Source organism: Balaenoptera physalus (genome assembly GCF_965194825.1).
Source record: "Balaenoptera physalus genome assembly, chromosome: 7".
Classification (NCBI taxonomy): Eukaryota; Metazoa; Chordata; class Mammalia; order Artiodactyla; family Balaenopteridae; genus Balaenoptera; species Balaenoptera physalus.
This window is the reverse complement of record NC_138886.1, coordinates 44,009,029-44,025,517: the sequence shown is the minus strand read 5'-3', so window position 1 is coordinate 44,025,517 and position 16,489 is coordinate 44,009,029. Positions and strand designations below refer to the sequence as shown.

Here is a 16,489-nt window from a genome sequence, read left to right as displayed (position 1 = left end):
ATATTGAGTACTTTTCACAATGTGCCTGGCACACAGTGAGTACTCAATAAATGCTATCTAATACTCTGTACTTTTGGAGATACATATTTTAGGAATTGTATTTAATAGCTAAGTGGGGCTGGTGCAACAGGAAATCCGCAAGTGAAGATGTTGGTTCAGAAACTCAAGGCTACCAAGGCCAAAGTCTGTGTTATCTCTTGACTTTTTCTTAATGGCTGCTGCAGTGCCAGCCATCACATCCACATTCAGGTAAAAAGAGGAAGGAAAGAGTGAAGGAGGATTAGGCAGTGCCTGCAGTAGGAAAGCACAGACTTTCTCAGAAATGCTCAGTAGACTCCCACTTATGTTTTATTAGTCACAACTCTGTCTCTTGTGTACCCCTCACTGGAAAGACCTGATTTTTGGCATCCCAACATATAGAGTAGGGGAGGCAATAGAAAAGAAAGTTGGAATTTATCCTCTATTTTCTGCCACAGTTTCTGGGAATTGAGACACTGATAATACGGACAGGAGAGATATCGGAGTTAATACGTGGGCTGCCTTGAAAATAAAAAAGGAGTTCTTGTCCGGTAGTGAATTATGTACCTGCATTTTTAGCCCATTAATATCTTGGGTCTTTAATTTGGGAGACAGGGAAACAGGGCTGAGGTTTGAGGGGTTTTGTTACTTTTATTCCCTCTACTTTCCTTTAGGTGACAAGCCAGCTTTGTTTTCTTAATGTGAAGTATGGGAAAGTTAAACATTATTTTTTTCAGTCCAGTCACATCAGCCATAGGGTTATTTAAAATACCTCCAGAACTGTTGTAATAGATTTCTATTCATCTCAGTTGATCTTTTCCTCGGAGTGTGTGTGTGTGTGTGTGTGTGTGTGTGTGTGTGTAGCATGAAATTTTTGAAAAATGTTTTTCATTACTATTTTAGTCTAATAATTTAAAAGATTGCTAGGAGTTTACATAATGAACCAGGAGTGTCTAAAATAGAATAACATTTACTTAAAATTCTAGAATCCAAAATGCTTAGTCATTTTCATTTAAGTTTAAAATTAAAGCTGAACTTTGAAAACCTTTGTTTAAAAACATAAGCGTGTAGAAAAGGATCATTTTAATTCTTTGTACTTAATAGGAAAAAAATAATGAGAAAAATGCTGTAAAGTAAATTAAAATAATAGTGAGAACAGAGATGCAACCAAATATTTTTTGTTGCCTGTCCAAGGGTTCACCTGCTGGCTTTTGAGGTAGGAACTCTGCAGATCCTTGAACTATGTAGAAAAAGTTTCAAAACACTTCAGTCTGATAGTTCAGTTAAGCGAATAAGTACGTTCAAAGTCTTCATCCTAACATTTGGTACTTGAAAAGCACTAGGATATCAAACCAAAGAACAATTCACCGTCCTTTACAACATCACATCAATGGCCAACCATCAAAAGGGAAGATCTTCGCACAAATAGAGAGGGTTTGTTACAATCACAGCGGGTACAAACAGTTCTTTCCCAACCAGTTGCTGCCTCCACCATCAGCTTTTAAAACCAGAGCTTTTTGACACATCTTAGTAGCATTATTATTTCACTAAGCAGAAATATACCAAGGTGTTGAAGATGCTATTTTGTTCATCTATTACAGAAACTAAAAAACATACTATTAAAATTTAGGAGCATAGAGGAAAACTTAGCTTAATTAAATGACAATTCATCAGATGCTAGTATAAATTCAGAAAGTGGTCCTTCTGAATTTTTCTGGGATGATAGGTTGTTCATCTCAAGTAATCATAATGACTGCTGTCTTTGAGAGCCTTTCATGTGCCAGGCACTTTATATTCATTACCTCAAATTCTTGCAACCAAGAATTTGAGCTAATGAATTTGTCTCCACATTTCAGGTGGGAAACTGAGTCCAGAGAATTTTAGTAAATATACTAGGGTGACAGACCTATTAAGTAGCAGGTCATGATTTACCCCAAGTCTTCCTGACTCTAAAGCACAATTTATACCATTCTCAAGTGATTAGAAACTATGTTTATTATTATTTTGAGAACAAATTTAAATTAGAAATAAATAATGGGGGCCACAGTGTCTTTCTGCAGGACAAGGTCAGTTAGCTTAAAATTATGTATTTATTCATGCCTAGTGTTAGGTAGCCTATAAAATTAGCAGAAAAGGGGGAGTGAGCTGTGTCCTCCAGTTTCTTTCCCAGACTTGAGCTTCTCCCAGCTTGACCAGGATAAACTTAGGGAGGAAGCTCTCATACCAACACATTTGGTCTACTTCAAACAATTTCAAAGATTGGGGACAAAAATGAGAGTCGGATTTAGATTCCAGGTTATGGTTGCATAAAGACAGAGACCTTTTTTTTTCATTTATTTTTATTTTTTATTGAAGTATAGTTGATTTACAATGTTGTGTTAGTTTCAGGTGTACAGCAAAGTGATTCAGTTATATATACATATATATATGTGTGTGTATATATATGCATTTCAGATTCTTTTCCCTTATAGGTTATTACAAAATATTGAGTATAGTTCCCTGTGCTATATAGTAGGTCCTTGTTGGTTATCTATTTTATATATGTGTGTATATGTTAATCCCAAACTCCTAATTTATCCCTCCCCCACCCCAACCTTTCCCCTTTGGTAACCATAAGTTTGTTTTCTATGTCTGTGGGTCTATTTCTGTTTTGTAATTAAGTTCATTTGTATCATTTTTTTAGATTCCACATATAAGTGATATCATATGTTATTTGTCTTTCTCTGTCTTCACTTAGTATGATAATCTCTAGGTCCATCCCTGTTGCTGCAAATAGCATTATTTCATTCTTTTTTATGGCTGTGTAACATTCCATTGTGTATATATACCACATCTTCTTTATCCATTCATCTGTTGATGGACACTTAGGTGCTTCCATGTCTTGGCTATTGTAAATAGTGCTGCTATGAACATTGGGGTGCATGTATCTTTTCGAATTTGAGTTTTCTCCAGATATATGCCCAGGAGTGGTACTGCTGGATCATATGGCAACTCTATTTCTAGTTTTTTGAGGAACCTCCATACTGTTTTCCATAGTAAATTGGCTGCACCAATTTACATTCCCACCAACAGTGTAAGAGGGTTCCTTTTAGGAGAGAGGGCTTTAGAATGGCCAGAATTTATAGTCTCAGGGTAATGTTCTCAGAGGGAATTGAGTGTACACAAGAGCAGGTGGAAAGAAAGTTCCATGATCATGAATTGATTTCAATGCATATGATCTCAACTTAGTGTACCTCTGGCTGACCACTCATCAGGTTTTATTCCATAAGCATTTACATAACAAAGTATTTCAAGGAAATGATTATTGAGCTTACAAACAAAATAATCATTTTTAAGGCTGCAGAAAACTTAATTGATGTCTTTCAGGTATAATGACAAATCCTACAGATAAGCTGGGATTTATAATGGAAAGAAGGCACTTCAGTTTAAATGACAGAATTTTTCTTTGTAAATTGGGGGCTATCTTAAGTGTGTTTATAAACCAAATTTCCACACCTTTGGTTTAGACTAAATTCAGGGAATCAGTGAGTGGTTTCACAAAGGAGTAAAATAAAAATTTGACTTAGGTGATCTCCAACCAGTTTTTTCTTTTATCTTTTCTGCTTTGATTCAGGTGTGGATGGATCCTAAGCAGGGATCCTGGTGATACCAATACAAATCATATTTCTAAATCTGGAGGTATTATTAACTGTGTTTTCTGTTACTGCAACGCAGCTTTAGACCCAGGACTTTTGAATTAATATAGAACACAGAACAAATGCACTCCCATTAGGGATACACTCCTGCTCGTAGTGGGACTCACCACCTGGCAATCCCTTTGGGCTCTTCATTACCTGACAAAAGAAGATTGGTTTCCTTTGTTGAAAGGTCTGTATTTTATTCTTGAATCATCGCTGGCACATACTGGCTGCAGTCAGAGTAATGTTTTTCCTCAATCTCTGCAGGCTTTAAACACTTCTGCCTCATCTTGGTTCTTCCAGCTCACAATGAATCCTTTCCCATAATTGCTGACTTATTTAGCATCTGTACAGTGACGTTCATTTTCTGGCTACTGATTCCCATTTTGCTTTTACACAATCTTAAGAAACATAAAAGGAGACTGCTTTGGCCTTGGATTTTTGCTTGACTAGTAAGTTGGATATTTGATGATTGCTGATTGCTCTTGCTGTTTCCCTGTATGTCTGGTCCACGTAATCGCTCATCCTCGCTTTAGATGGACTCACTCTTGTATTTAAAGACGATTGTCCTGTTTAGGAAACGGTTTTCATTATCTGGATTCGCTATTGCTCCTCTTATTGATCTATTCTTTTTCTATAATAAGATGTGTATTCGTTTTTCCTTTTATCAGTTGTCCTTAAACTGCCTATGATGATAGATCCATCTGGGGGCTTGGGGGGGAAGGTGAGTTCTTTTTTCTCTTTAATAAATGCAGGTGAATAAGTCACTCAGGATTTAAAATTGGTCCTTGGTTTTAAGGACCACCAAGTACAGATTTATTCACAAGTGTGCAGAATTATCTGGGAACACTCTTGGGGAGGGAATTTTTTTTTTTAAGTGCTAGCAGTTGCACTTAGACGTCCTACAAGAAGCACTAGACAGAATGTCTCTCCCGGGATATGTCCTACTTCTTCTAAAACCTGTTGTTGGGCCCATGAAATACTTTGAACTGCTCAGAACAAAAATGTAATACAAACACCAGGTAGTGATAGTGTCGTTCATGATCCTATTTTTGCAGCGGGAGACTAGAAGTATTTGAGATGAGGTTCAGCTGAGGTTCCCTTGCTGGAGAAGAGTTACCTAATCAGGCTTTAAACCACATCAAAGTGTGAGTGTGTCAGGCAAGGTGACACGTTCATACCAAATGTTAAGAAAAGGTACAATGTTATGACATCTAGTATAAAATATTATTTTATAAAAAAGAGTATGATTTTTCCTAGTTCAATATCTTTCTGTTTACCTTCTTGATAGAATGTGCCAAAGTTAGGCCTTTGGAACCTGAAAATCAAATTAGGACTCAAGAATCTCCTGAATTCTGTGGCAAACAAAACTCAGCCAACTGAGTTGAGAGAGAGAGTGTGGGCACAAAAATTGTATGACCATGAGGACAGAACATGCCACACTTGGCTTCCTGATCCAGCTGTTAGAGAACCACCTGATAAGCCACTGTGTGTACATTCATTTCACCTTTATGGGTCCATGTGGAGATGGTATTAAATAGTGTTTGGTAGCATATTATCATAGCCAAGTGCAGTTGGTTTGAATTGTAGCTCTACCACGACCTACCTATATGTCCTTGAGTTACTGTGTGGAACTCAAAGTCTCACTTTTGTCATCTGTGAAATGGGAATAAAAATTTTACCTCTGTCATGTGATTTTTTTAGATTACACAATCATAGTGCATATACAACATACAGTACCTCTCCCTGGCCAAGTGTTTACTAAATGTTGGTTATTATTTTGAGGTCATCAAAGGATGCAAAACTTCCTTACAGGAAAAGATGATAACATACAGGACTCCCCAGAAAATCATGTATATTGTATTGCCTTGAAAGGTCATTGTTAACTAGCCACGTTTTGCGGGCATTTATAAATGTGACCTTTTAGTGTATATTGTTATTCAGGGGTAACTGTCAATAATTCCAGGAAGAAACCTGAGGGGTATGTGGCATAACTCCTGGTGGCCTATTATGAGACTGGTGGTCACCGGGCTCAAAGTTGAGAGAAACTGCTCTTTTTTTCCAGGTTGGTTAGACTTTTGGCCTTTTTGATTATTATTTGCCCCAAATCTTTTGGTGCTTTGGCAGTGAAAGGGGTATTGGTTTTCAGAGGCCACTGGAGTGTGGGTCCAGGGTAATTGGCAGGAGGGGGTAGGTTTTAGGAGGTCCTATGTTACCATCGTGGACTGTGTCATTCACGGCACAGGGCACTCTGCTTTCACTCTGTATGTGGTTTACCCCACGTTTGATGACTTCTTCATTCCTACATCATCCCTGTGAGCATAAATACAAATAGGTCATAAAATGTGAATCCGACTTTCCCATAAATAAAAGTCCTCTCAGGATACTAGCCACTTAACCTATGGCTGTTTCCTGAGCTATGATTAATTACCCTCCCACAAGTAGGAACACCACTGATTCAAAAATCCATTGGTTTCCCATATTATCTTTCTCCCTTTATTTTGGTGAAATTCAGGAAATTTTGAAATTAAATCATTTCTGAAGTTGTACATTATCAAATGTCACAGTAAAAATTATCTGAATGCCTCCTTTCCATGTGTAGTTTCAATTTCCTGAAGGTAATTTCTCCCTTCTAATTACAAGCACTCCAAGAAGAATTAGTTTGTGCAACTCAGCATGAGAGCAAGTAACTCTCATTTCTTCAGGCTGAGTTGAATGCAGGAGGCTTCCTGAATCTGCCTGAATACAACTGCTTAAGGTACAAGATAAGTGTTTCCTGTTCTGTTATTATTATTCTATTTTTAGAGCTAAGGGTCACTAGGGAAATGGTCTCGCAATGGTCAGAACCTTGTGCTTGATATTTCTAAAGGAATTTTGCCCTGGTGATAGGTAACAGGGAAACTTGTGTTCTTTTCTTTTTTTTTTTTCCCCCTGAAGGATAACATTTAAAATGTGAAAGTTTTAACTGTGTGTTAAATGTTATTTTAAAATTACAAGGTTGAGTTAGACATATTTATCACATCCAAGTGTACTTTTATGGGTCTTGCTGTTTGCTCATGAAAAAATAAAAATATACATGTTCACTTGAGAGGATTTTGCTTTCCCATAAATAAGGGGCTGGAATGTCTTTCCAGACTGAGCTTTTCTGTTGTTGTTTTCGCCCCTCACCCAAGTAACTACACTGGAAAAGGGAATGGAGATTAGCATCGCATTTCAGGCAGAGCTAGAACGTCTTATGTTGAGAGTAGCATTCAGAATTTTCCCTGGACTCATTCTCCTAATTTTCCTGACTGTAGTGCATGGACTCTATTAAATTTTGTTGTGGATTCACTATTAGCCAGCTAAGGGCCAAATCATGCCAACTGTTTTAGAAGCAAAACTTCCGTGCCTCCTGGGATCCATCACACAACCTCCCTCCCTTTCTTCAGAGTTTTGTGCCTTGTCAGGTTCTAAAGTTGGCTCCTAACGAGTGTTGTATCAAAACAAAAATAATTCTGCTTCCATTGTTCTCATATCTTTCAAACTCACTTGGATGGGTTTTAATCCCTTAGTATAAGTTCTTCTATTAATGCAGACTTACAAAATAGTCGAGATCCTATCTTGTCCCTTATGGAAACTTTGAAAATGGCAGTAATATTTCTCTTTTATTTGGAATCTGAGAACATAACAAAAAGGTATAAGAACTCTGTAGTACTTTTCTCTCCCCATCTCCTTCATTTTCAAATCAGTAAATAGGAGCTGTGGCTCTTACTTTAGCAAAATGATGTACTGTCTACCACTTATAATGGTTTATTATGCACCAGGAACAAGGTTAAGTACTTGGCATGGCAGTTGACTCTTGAACAACATAGGTTTGAACTGCACAGGTCCGCTTATACGCAGATTTTTTTTCACTAAATACGTACTACACGATCCGCTGTTGGTTGAATATATGGATGCAGAACCGTGGCTACGGAGGGCCAACTATAAGTTATACTCAGATTTTTGACTGCTCAGGGGTCGGTGCCCCTAACTTCCACGTTGTTCAAGGGACAACTATACTTTGATTCAGTTGGTACAAGGAAGTAAAGTAGATATTAACATCCACATTCTAAGTGGGGAAACTGACACTTTGGGAAGTCAATTTCACATATGTAGAAAATGAAGGAACCAGAATCTGATCACTGGGCCCCCTCTCATTAGGAGGGCGCCCTCAAAAACACGTACATGCTGAGTGTGATAGGAAAATGTAGTATCAAGTGAAGCAGTGTGCAGCTTCATCATTGATAATTAGCTATAAAGATACCACGTTCTCCCTCTGCCTGGGAGACACCAGTGTGCATACGTGCCCATACGAGGGGGTACACAGATTACCACATGCCCCTGTCACACTTCTAGGAAGGTAGCAAGTCATTGTCTCTCCTCCTTCAAATGTTCCGACCCATCCTTTGCAAATATCCTTCTAAAATGAAGGTGGCAGATGAGAAGCAAAGAAAATAACTACACAGCTGCATGATAAGTTGCCGTATTTCCTAGTTAAGTAAAAAAATTGTCACACCTCACATTCAAGACTGAATTGAATAAGTATCCTGATTAGAATTTCATGCATGCACTGAGTCAAATGCCTTTAGTAAATAACATGTTCTTTGAAAGAGAACAAAAGACTGTGTATATGTACTTGGATTTGTTTTCTGTGTGTTTATTAGTATTGCAGTTCTTTGATGAAAGTATCTCCCATTCCGTAGTGTCTTTGTGATCTTCAGTGCCAACAGCCATAAGAAATAGGTATCCAATAACTTAATAACTATTTATTGCAAATTAAGACACTCCCATAGTTTTCTGTGCCTGGGTACCCAGTTTTGGACTCTGTACCACATCCTCTTCCTTTGAGAACAATGAAAATGAAGACTTGGTTTCAGTTGAGACTTTTTCTGTATCCCACACATCCATCCAGAATGGTTAACATTGCTAAGTTCTTTGTTAAATTAAAATCAAGTGCCTGGCTAAACAACTGAACAAGGAATGTTCAAGAGCCCTTCAGTTTTGATTTTAGCTTGTTGTAATTTTCTTATGATGCAAGAGTCTACACGAAGGATGACAGGGCAAGAATTGGGAGCCATTTTGTTGAGGAAACTGGAAATCTTCACCCTTTTAAAAACTTACACTGACTAATATCACATTATTTCTCAAATTAAAGGTTACATTTTCTGCCTCCCTGAGACTAATGTCACTTCTCCAAGTTGAGAACAAGAGCGGCATTTGGCATTTGTTTATCCCAAACCCAAATCGCTGACCCTTTGTTTTTAGTACTTTGCCCTTCTGCTTTCGCTTTTTTAATTTGCTTGTGACTCTCTGCTTCCCCCATCTTTTTTTTTTTTTGGTACAATGATTCTTACCTTGTCTTTCCCCAGTCCGTTTCTGACCTGGAGAGACGTGCAGCATGTTATTGTAAGGACTTCCCGTGCAGGACATTTGAACGCTAATGACTGGAAAACCAATGCTGCTGGTTTTAAGGGTGAGAACTTCTTTCATATTTTGTCACAGGCAAAATATTTTTATTTTTCCCCCATTTTAAATGGAGAGCAGGAAATAGAACCCATCCAAAGAAACTTTAAATTTTGTACTGACACAGGAAGAGCTTGACCTCTTAGTAGAAAAAAAAAAAGGCAGGTTCCTTTTTTTTTTTTTTTTTAATTAAAACAACACATTTAAGGCAGATTTCCTTGGCTTCCCACATCATAGGTCAGTTTCTTTAAAGGTAACCAACTTCCAAGTATTGTTGACCTATGGGGCTCCTCATTAGTTTACTCTTTGCTGTCATTGATTATCTGAGTGGTATTTGTAACAATGTATTTAAAAATTCCTTACCTTCTGGAGTGATTAGTTCCAGTTAATAATAGCTGGTATCTTTTGTTCGTTTGAGGGTAGCGCTGTTAGTTGCTAGGCTGTGCTTTTCTACATATTTTGTTTTTGTTGTTTTTTTTTTTTCAAACCTTCCACAAACAGAAAAACAGGCATAATTCTAAGACATTACTTTACATAAACTAAAAGTTCTTATGAAGCTTTATAATGTGCAGTCTTAGGCAAGTGTGCACGGGATATAATAAGTGCTGACTATTTCTCCCATGGCTGATAGGGATTCTAGTTCCCTCAAACTATCTTACTAATGGTATCCATTTTGTTTATTGTCATCCATAACATATGCTATAATCAAAAGAAAATAATTATATAAAGCAGATGTCCTATAGTGTAGTATCTTTACTCAGGTTTCAGATAATCTAAATTTTAATCCATTAATTTAAGTTACAACAAAGATTACTTTTTGTTGTATCTGCAGACTTAAATTTACTCCCAAGTAATCTTTGTATCATTATATATCCCTATGGATGAAAAACAGTATTCTATAACATAAGGAATATCTACTTAAAAATTACGGTTCTGGTCCTCAGATCATTGGTAATAAGCTCAATAATCCTGGGCAAGTCATTTAATTTTTCTGGGCCCTAACTTCCCCAACTTAAACAATTTAGAAGCTGAATAATATTATCTACATAGGATATCTTACATATGATTTTAATATATCCTTAGTGTATTATACCCAATGTATATAAATATTCATGCTGAAAATGTAAAGTGTAATTTTAAAAATTATTTGCAAGCAGCTTATTAATCATGCTTTGCCAAAACCTATCAATATGCCAGGGAACCAGCACCATATAAAAGAGTTCTTTGATTAACATCTTCACTGAAAACTTCACTTTTAGAAAAAAAGAATGTCCCTCTGCTTTCGAGTATTATCGAATACCTTTCTGTGCTTGTAAATTATATAATGCAGCAGTGTTCAATGAGCTTTTAATCTAAAGCATTGTAAATACCTGTTGGGATCACATTTTCTGAAGCCCAAATCAAGACACGTAGTTCCAGAATAGCAAATGTTATGTGCAGCATCAAAAATATTTGAAATTTCAATTGTTCTAGAAAATCCAGGATGTAACTTGCCATATGTATGTTTCCTTTTGATTAGCTTCCCCATGCTTCCAGCCCCGACTATATAAATCCAGGCAGCCAAGGGGTTGGGTTTGGGGAGGGGGGAAGAAGGGATCAAAACATAACCCTGGCTGGTTCAACACTGCAATGAACTTCTTAGTAGAAGGTTCACAGACTAAGTACATTGACCTCAATGAAGCTGAGGAATCAACTTTAACCCAAATAAAAGTCTTAGTTTTACTTACTCCTTTTTGGCAACTTAAAAAGAGCAAATGGTTCTAATAAAAAATGCAACTCTTTTGAAAACCTCTGTTGGTTTTGGAGAGGGGGAAGCCGAGGATTTAGACTAAATCACCAGATCCAAACCTGAGTCTGAAGGGGGCCATACACTGCTTCTGGCAGGGAGGAAAGAGCATTTTACTATTGCACGTGGCAATATTTAGTATAATATTTCACTCTTCTCTTAGATTGCTGCCAAGAGTAACAATTAAAGTTCACTTTTTCATAGATGAATTACCCTGAACCGTCTGGACTCCCAGTGGAATTGTTTTGTAATTTTGTTGATGGCAAGCCCCATATTTCATCTAAACATGATCATAATAAGAAGGATTTTTTAAGAGTTATTTTCTGCCCTACTCGAAGCATTCCCATCCCCTCCCTAGCGTCCCACAAATAAAAGTGATTAAGGCAGAGGCTAGCAGGAGAAGCGACATGCTTCCGGGAAGGAGAGAATGCAGGTCACTAGGACTAGAAAAAGATGGGCTGACTTTTTATGGAATAAGATCTGAACGAACAAAAAATAGCGAAGGCTTGGAAGAGGTTCATGCAATGAGAGCTCATATTTTAAATTAGGTCAGCCGGCTTTTGCAGGCCTTGCTTAGCGGGAACACATGGCCAAATGTTTCTCCTTAGGAAAAAACGGAAGTTGCCTGCAAGCAGAAGCCTGCAGCCCTGGGTGCACTCCCTCTTACCACTTGGTTTAGTCCTAACGCTGAGTGAGATGTAGGTCTGAAACGAATCTGAAAACACCTGTGCTTCCCTGGGCTTGCTGTTGTGCCCTCACGTTGAGCGATTTAACTTGTCTGAAGAGTGGGTTTTTTTTTTTTTTTGAAACCACCAGAATTTCACAAATTGCTTGGCAGGTACTCTTCTGCAGTGGGGCTGTCAGTATGAACATGTGAATTTCCTTCTCATCAGGTAAAGCAGAAGCAGCTCAGAGTAGCAACCAGTTAGGTTTTGGGGTCTTGCCCTCAATAGACTTGATAGTCTTAGTTCTCACTTATAACTTTGGAGAAGCCAACATCCTAAAGATCAGTCTTTCCCCAAACCCTGCCAAGTGCATTTCACACAATGTCCTTACATTTCTTCAGACCTAGCCATGTGTGGTCCATCCGAAGCAGAGAACAGAGCCAGATGTTATAGGAACTAGACTGGTGTGGGTCTCCTCTCAAGGAAGACTTGATCCACTCTTACCCACATGTGTTAATGGGCCTGGATTCCTGGCTCCTGGAAGGGGATTCCCTCCAGAGGCAGCTGCTGGCTTCTTGTTGACTGGCATGGACAGATTGCATCCAGGCAAGGAAGTTGCCCTTGAAGGACTGGCTCCTCTGTGTGTTTCTCTGAGAGCAGAGTTGCATACTGATGAGCTGGGTGCAGAGAACTTTCTTCCCCTTTCTCTGTGCTCTCATTATGGTCGCACTCTATAAACGATCCTATATTGAGATCAGTTCACAGTAAAGCCAGCCCCAAAGCTGGAAGCCACTCATCAACATTTTTATGCTAATGGTACCTTAATTTTTAACAATGTTAATTGAACTAAGATGATTCTGTCTTGATGCTTCTTCAATAATAATAGTAATCTCTTATAGTTAAAATATCTTGCAGAAGATTTGTTTTTCAAAATAAACATAATCCAATGAATGCATACCTATGGAAACTAACTAGATGTTATTTAGATTTGTTCATCCTGTGAATAATCGTAGCTAAATTTCAGACACCTTTTGACTTTAAACCTCCTCCAGAGATAGTTTCTTTAATAATAAATGGAATAAATATCATGCATCTAGCAAAGAATCTGAGATTATTATGCATGAGAATAGGAAAGTATTTGTATGAGACCACATGAACAGATGTGGTATTTGCCACTACAGAACTAAAATCCAAATTCCAGTATTTTGCTACTGAGCAGCATTTGCAGTGCCTGGAGACGACTTTGGCATTAAGTTGTTTGTTTGGGGGTTTCTTCAATATTACTTCTTTATCCTTTTTTTCCCTTTGCTCTTACGATAAGTCTTTTCCTATTTTTTTCTTTTCTACTGTTTTTAATACCCCCCTCATGCTCCTTAAAATGTACAAATCAGCTGTAGAATTGAGGGTTTTCGCCATCAGGGTGGTTTTCTTCAAGGAATGTAAGTTATGCAGTCTCTTCATTCATTTATTCACAAATATTTCCTGCGCACCTTCAGCAGGCCAGCCCACTGCATGCTGAATGAAGTGCAACCAAAGAGGAGAATTAGAAGGAAACGTCCGGGGCCCCATGACTTTGCCTGCTCTGATCTGGCTGTGCTATGATTTACACACAGAACAGAAATTTACACTGCACTTTTTTCTCCCTTCAGTCAAGCCCAACCAATCTGCCAGGTTCATGTTTATAAAAGTATCAATGATCCTTCTTTCATCATCTAAAATGCAGCCCAGCCTGAGCAGCAGAAGGCATCTAATGAGAGAATCTCTCTTGTGGAGTGCCATTTGCATTTTGACCAGCTCTGTTTGTACCTATAGAGTATATGGATCCTAGAGCCATGCAGAGGACTTGAATTCTGCATTCTTCTAGAATCCATGGCTCATAGCCTTTCAGGAAGAACGTGACTGTGTGTTATGAGCCCCTCCCTCCTACTGCGTTAATCTGAAGACCCTGCAGATTTCCCCTTTCTCCCCCAGCCTCCTGGGCTGTGCTCGCTGAATCTTTCCCCCATGTCCTTATCTCTGGTTTGCGGATGTAGTTATGAGAAGTATAATGGAATGCATGCAACATCGGTGCTGTAGTTTTTTTCAGTGTCTGTATTTGGATATGATGACTTGATATTTTACAGTTAAACTCTCTTGAATCTAGGAACAGGAATAGACGTCAGATAATAAATTAGGAACTTCTGTCATCTTTACTAGGCGAAAGAATGAAAAAAATGTCATTGAAAATCAAAAATGACAACTAAGTGAGCGAGGTTACCACGCCTTCCATTTCACTGCCCTCCCAGACTATGTAAGTCTCTTTTTTTCTACCAGCATGTTGCTGAAACCTCCCCATTCTCCACTGACTCTTTCTTTGACCACAACTAAACTACTAGATTTTTTTTTTTTTAATTTCTAACTGATTTCCCACCATGGGGAAAACAATTGACAGTCTAACATGACTTCCTAGCCTCAAAGGCCCTTAACTTTTAATAACCTTTATTACTTTTAATCGCCATCATTTTATTTCCACTGTTAGGGCTGGTAATTTTAAGATGTTCCAATATATTTTTAATATCTACCTGTCTTGCTTTCAGTTTTAACACTTATTAAAAAGAATTAGATATGCTGAAACCATTAAGCATGCCATGTGTTGAACTGAAACTAAAGGTTTTGAAATGTGGTGTTTTTATTTTTATTTTTTTTTTGAGTCTATAAAGTGATATCTGATGTGTTACCATTTGAAAGGGTAAAGCTATATTGTATTTTATTATGTCACTGTACAAATAATATCTTATCTTTGCCACGTAGCATGCTGATGTGATGTTGGTAGCTATGATTAAAGCTACATAATGTACCTTAATTGGAAATCTGCACATCATGTTTTCAAAGAAAGGTCAAAGTGAAACATTATTCATCTGGTCAGTGTCAGAGGGGGTATTTGAATCAGATGCTTGACTTCAGTCCTGATCCTATTTTCAGAAATAAGGCATTTAGTTCTTCTCTTAAAATGCAGAGAGGGATGTAAGTACATTTGATCCTACCTAATAAAATTTGCTCCCTAGAAACACCACCTGATTTTCTTTCAAGATTCTATGTTTACTCCATTGTATTCTATGAACTCCTATTCACTTATTAACTTAAAACCTTTCATTTTTGCATTTATTGATCATTGAATGTATGAGCTTACCTTCTTGCTCATTTATAAAAAAAAGATATGAATCACACATAATTTAGGGATTTTACGTTTATTCTTTTGTCTGGTGGATGATTTACCTAAATATCTACCTGGGAACAGCAATATAGAACCCCTGACAGCAGTCTGCTTGGTCACTGCTTAATCCGGAGTCTTGTATCCAAAATGTCTACTTGCCCCATCAGAGTGTTCTATTCATACCTACTAAATATGTGAGATTTTAAAATATTTTCTGCAAATGAAAAATGTTATTTTCTCTGCGCTGGTCTTTGAATGGTAGTGTTAGGTTTGTTAGACTTTGGGGGTTTTTTGTTTTGTTTTCTCATCCCTAAATACAAAAGTTTTAAATGCATGTGGTTTCACACTTAAACTCCATCTTCAAAATAGAATTAAAACAATGGTTGTACTGTATGACTATTATCTCTTTAGAAAACATAATTAGTTAATGAAGGAAATTATGTTTGGAGTAGTTTTGTGGCTTTGCCACAATCTTAAGAACTTTATTCTAGTAGAGTCTGTTATTGATATTTTCTTTGGCCTTTGAGGAGGCCAATTAAAGTTTTTGTATCTTGGGTTTTTAGAATGTGGGTAACAAATACCAAACATAATGAGAAGGCTGAGTTGAAAGAAAAGTGCTTTGAAATTGGAAAATAACCAAACATAAAAAGAGCCTTGACAAAGAAAAGAGTCTTAAAAGTGTATTTTCATATGTCACAGCTTTCTACTGTGAAATGAGGATAAAGATATGAAACTATGTTGTGAATTAGAATGCTATTTTGCGATTGAAATTAATTAAATTGGAGGGCACACACAAAGTAGGCGCATCAGGACCCAGGGGAAGGAGCAGTGACCCCATAGGAGACTGAACCAGATCTACCTGCTAGTGTTGGAGCGTCTCTTGCAGAGGTGGGGGGTGGCTGTGCCTCACTGTGAGGACAAGGACACTGTCAGCAGAAGTTCTGGGAAGTACTCCTTGGCATCAGCCCTCCTGGAGTCCGCCATTAGCCCCACCAAAGAGCCTGTAGCCTCCAGTGCTGGGTTGCCTCAGGCCAAACAACCAACAGGGAGGGAACTCAGCCCCACCCATAAGCAGACAAGTGGATTAAACTTTTACTGAGCTCTGCCCACCAGAGCAACACCCAGCTCTACCCACCACTGGTGCCTCCCATCAGGAAGCTTGCACAAGCCTCTTAGATAGCCTCATCCACCAGAGGTCAGACAGCAGAAGCAAGAAGAGCTACAATCCTGCAACCTGTGGAATGAAAACCACATTCACAGAAAGATAGACAAGATGAAAAGGCTATGTACCAGATGAAGGAACAAGATAAAACCCCAGAAAAACAACTAAATGAAGTGGAGATAGGCAACCTTCCAGAAAAAGAACTCAGAATAATGATAGTGAAGATGATCCAGGACCTCGGAAAAAGAATGGAGGCAAAGATCGAGAAGATGCAAGAAATGTTTAACAAATACCTAGAAGAATTAAAGAACAAACAGAGATGAGCAATACAATAAATGAAAAATACACTAGAAAGAATCAATAACAGAATGACTGAGGCAGAAGAACGGATAACTGACCTGGAAGACAGAATGGTGGAATTCACTGCCATGGAACAGAATAAAGAAAAAAGAATGAAAAGAAATGAAGACAGCCTAAGAGTTCTGGGACAACATTAAATGCACC

General features: G+C 37.9%; 1 protein-coding gene across 3 annotated transcripts in view; it reads left to right on the top strand.

The window, feature by feature from the left end:
- Positions 1–16,489, top strand: part of PCSK5 (proprotein convertase subtilisin/kexin type 5) — a 457,855-nt gene that overhangs the window by 228,743 nt on the left and 212,623 nt on the right. For all 3 annotated transcript variants that reach the window (XM_082470900.1, XM_082470899.1, XM_082470898.1), the window contains exon 10: positions 9,086–9,189. In XM_082470900.1, coding sequence (XP_082327026.1) covers positions 9,086–9,189 — 104 coding nt within the window. The remainder of the gene's footprint in view (positions 1–9,085; positions 9,190–16,489) is intronic.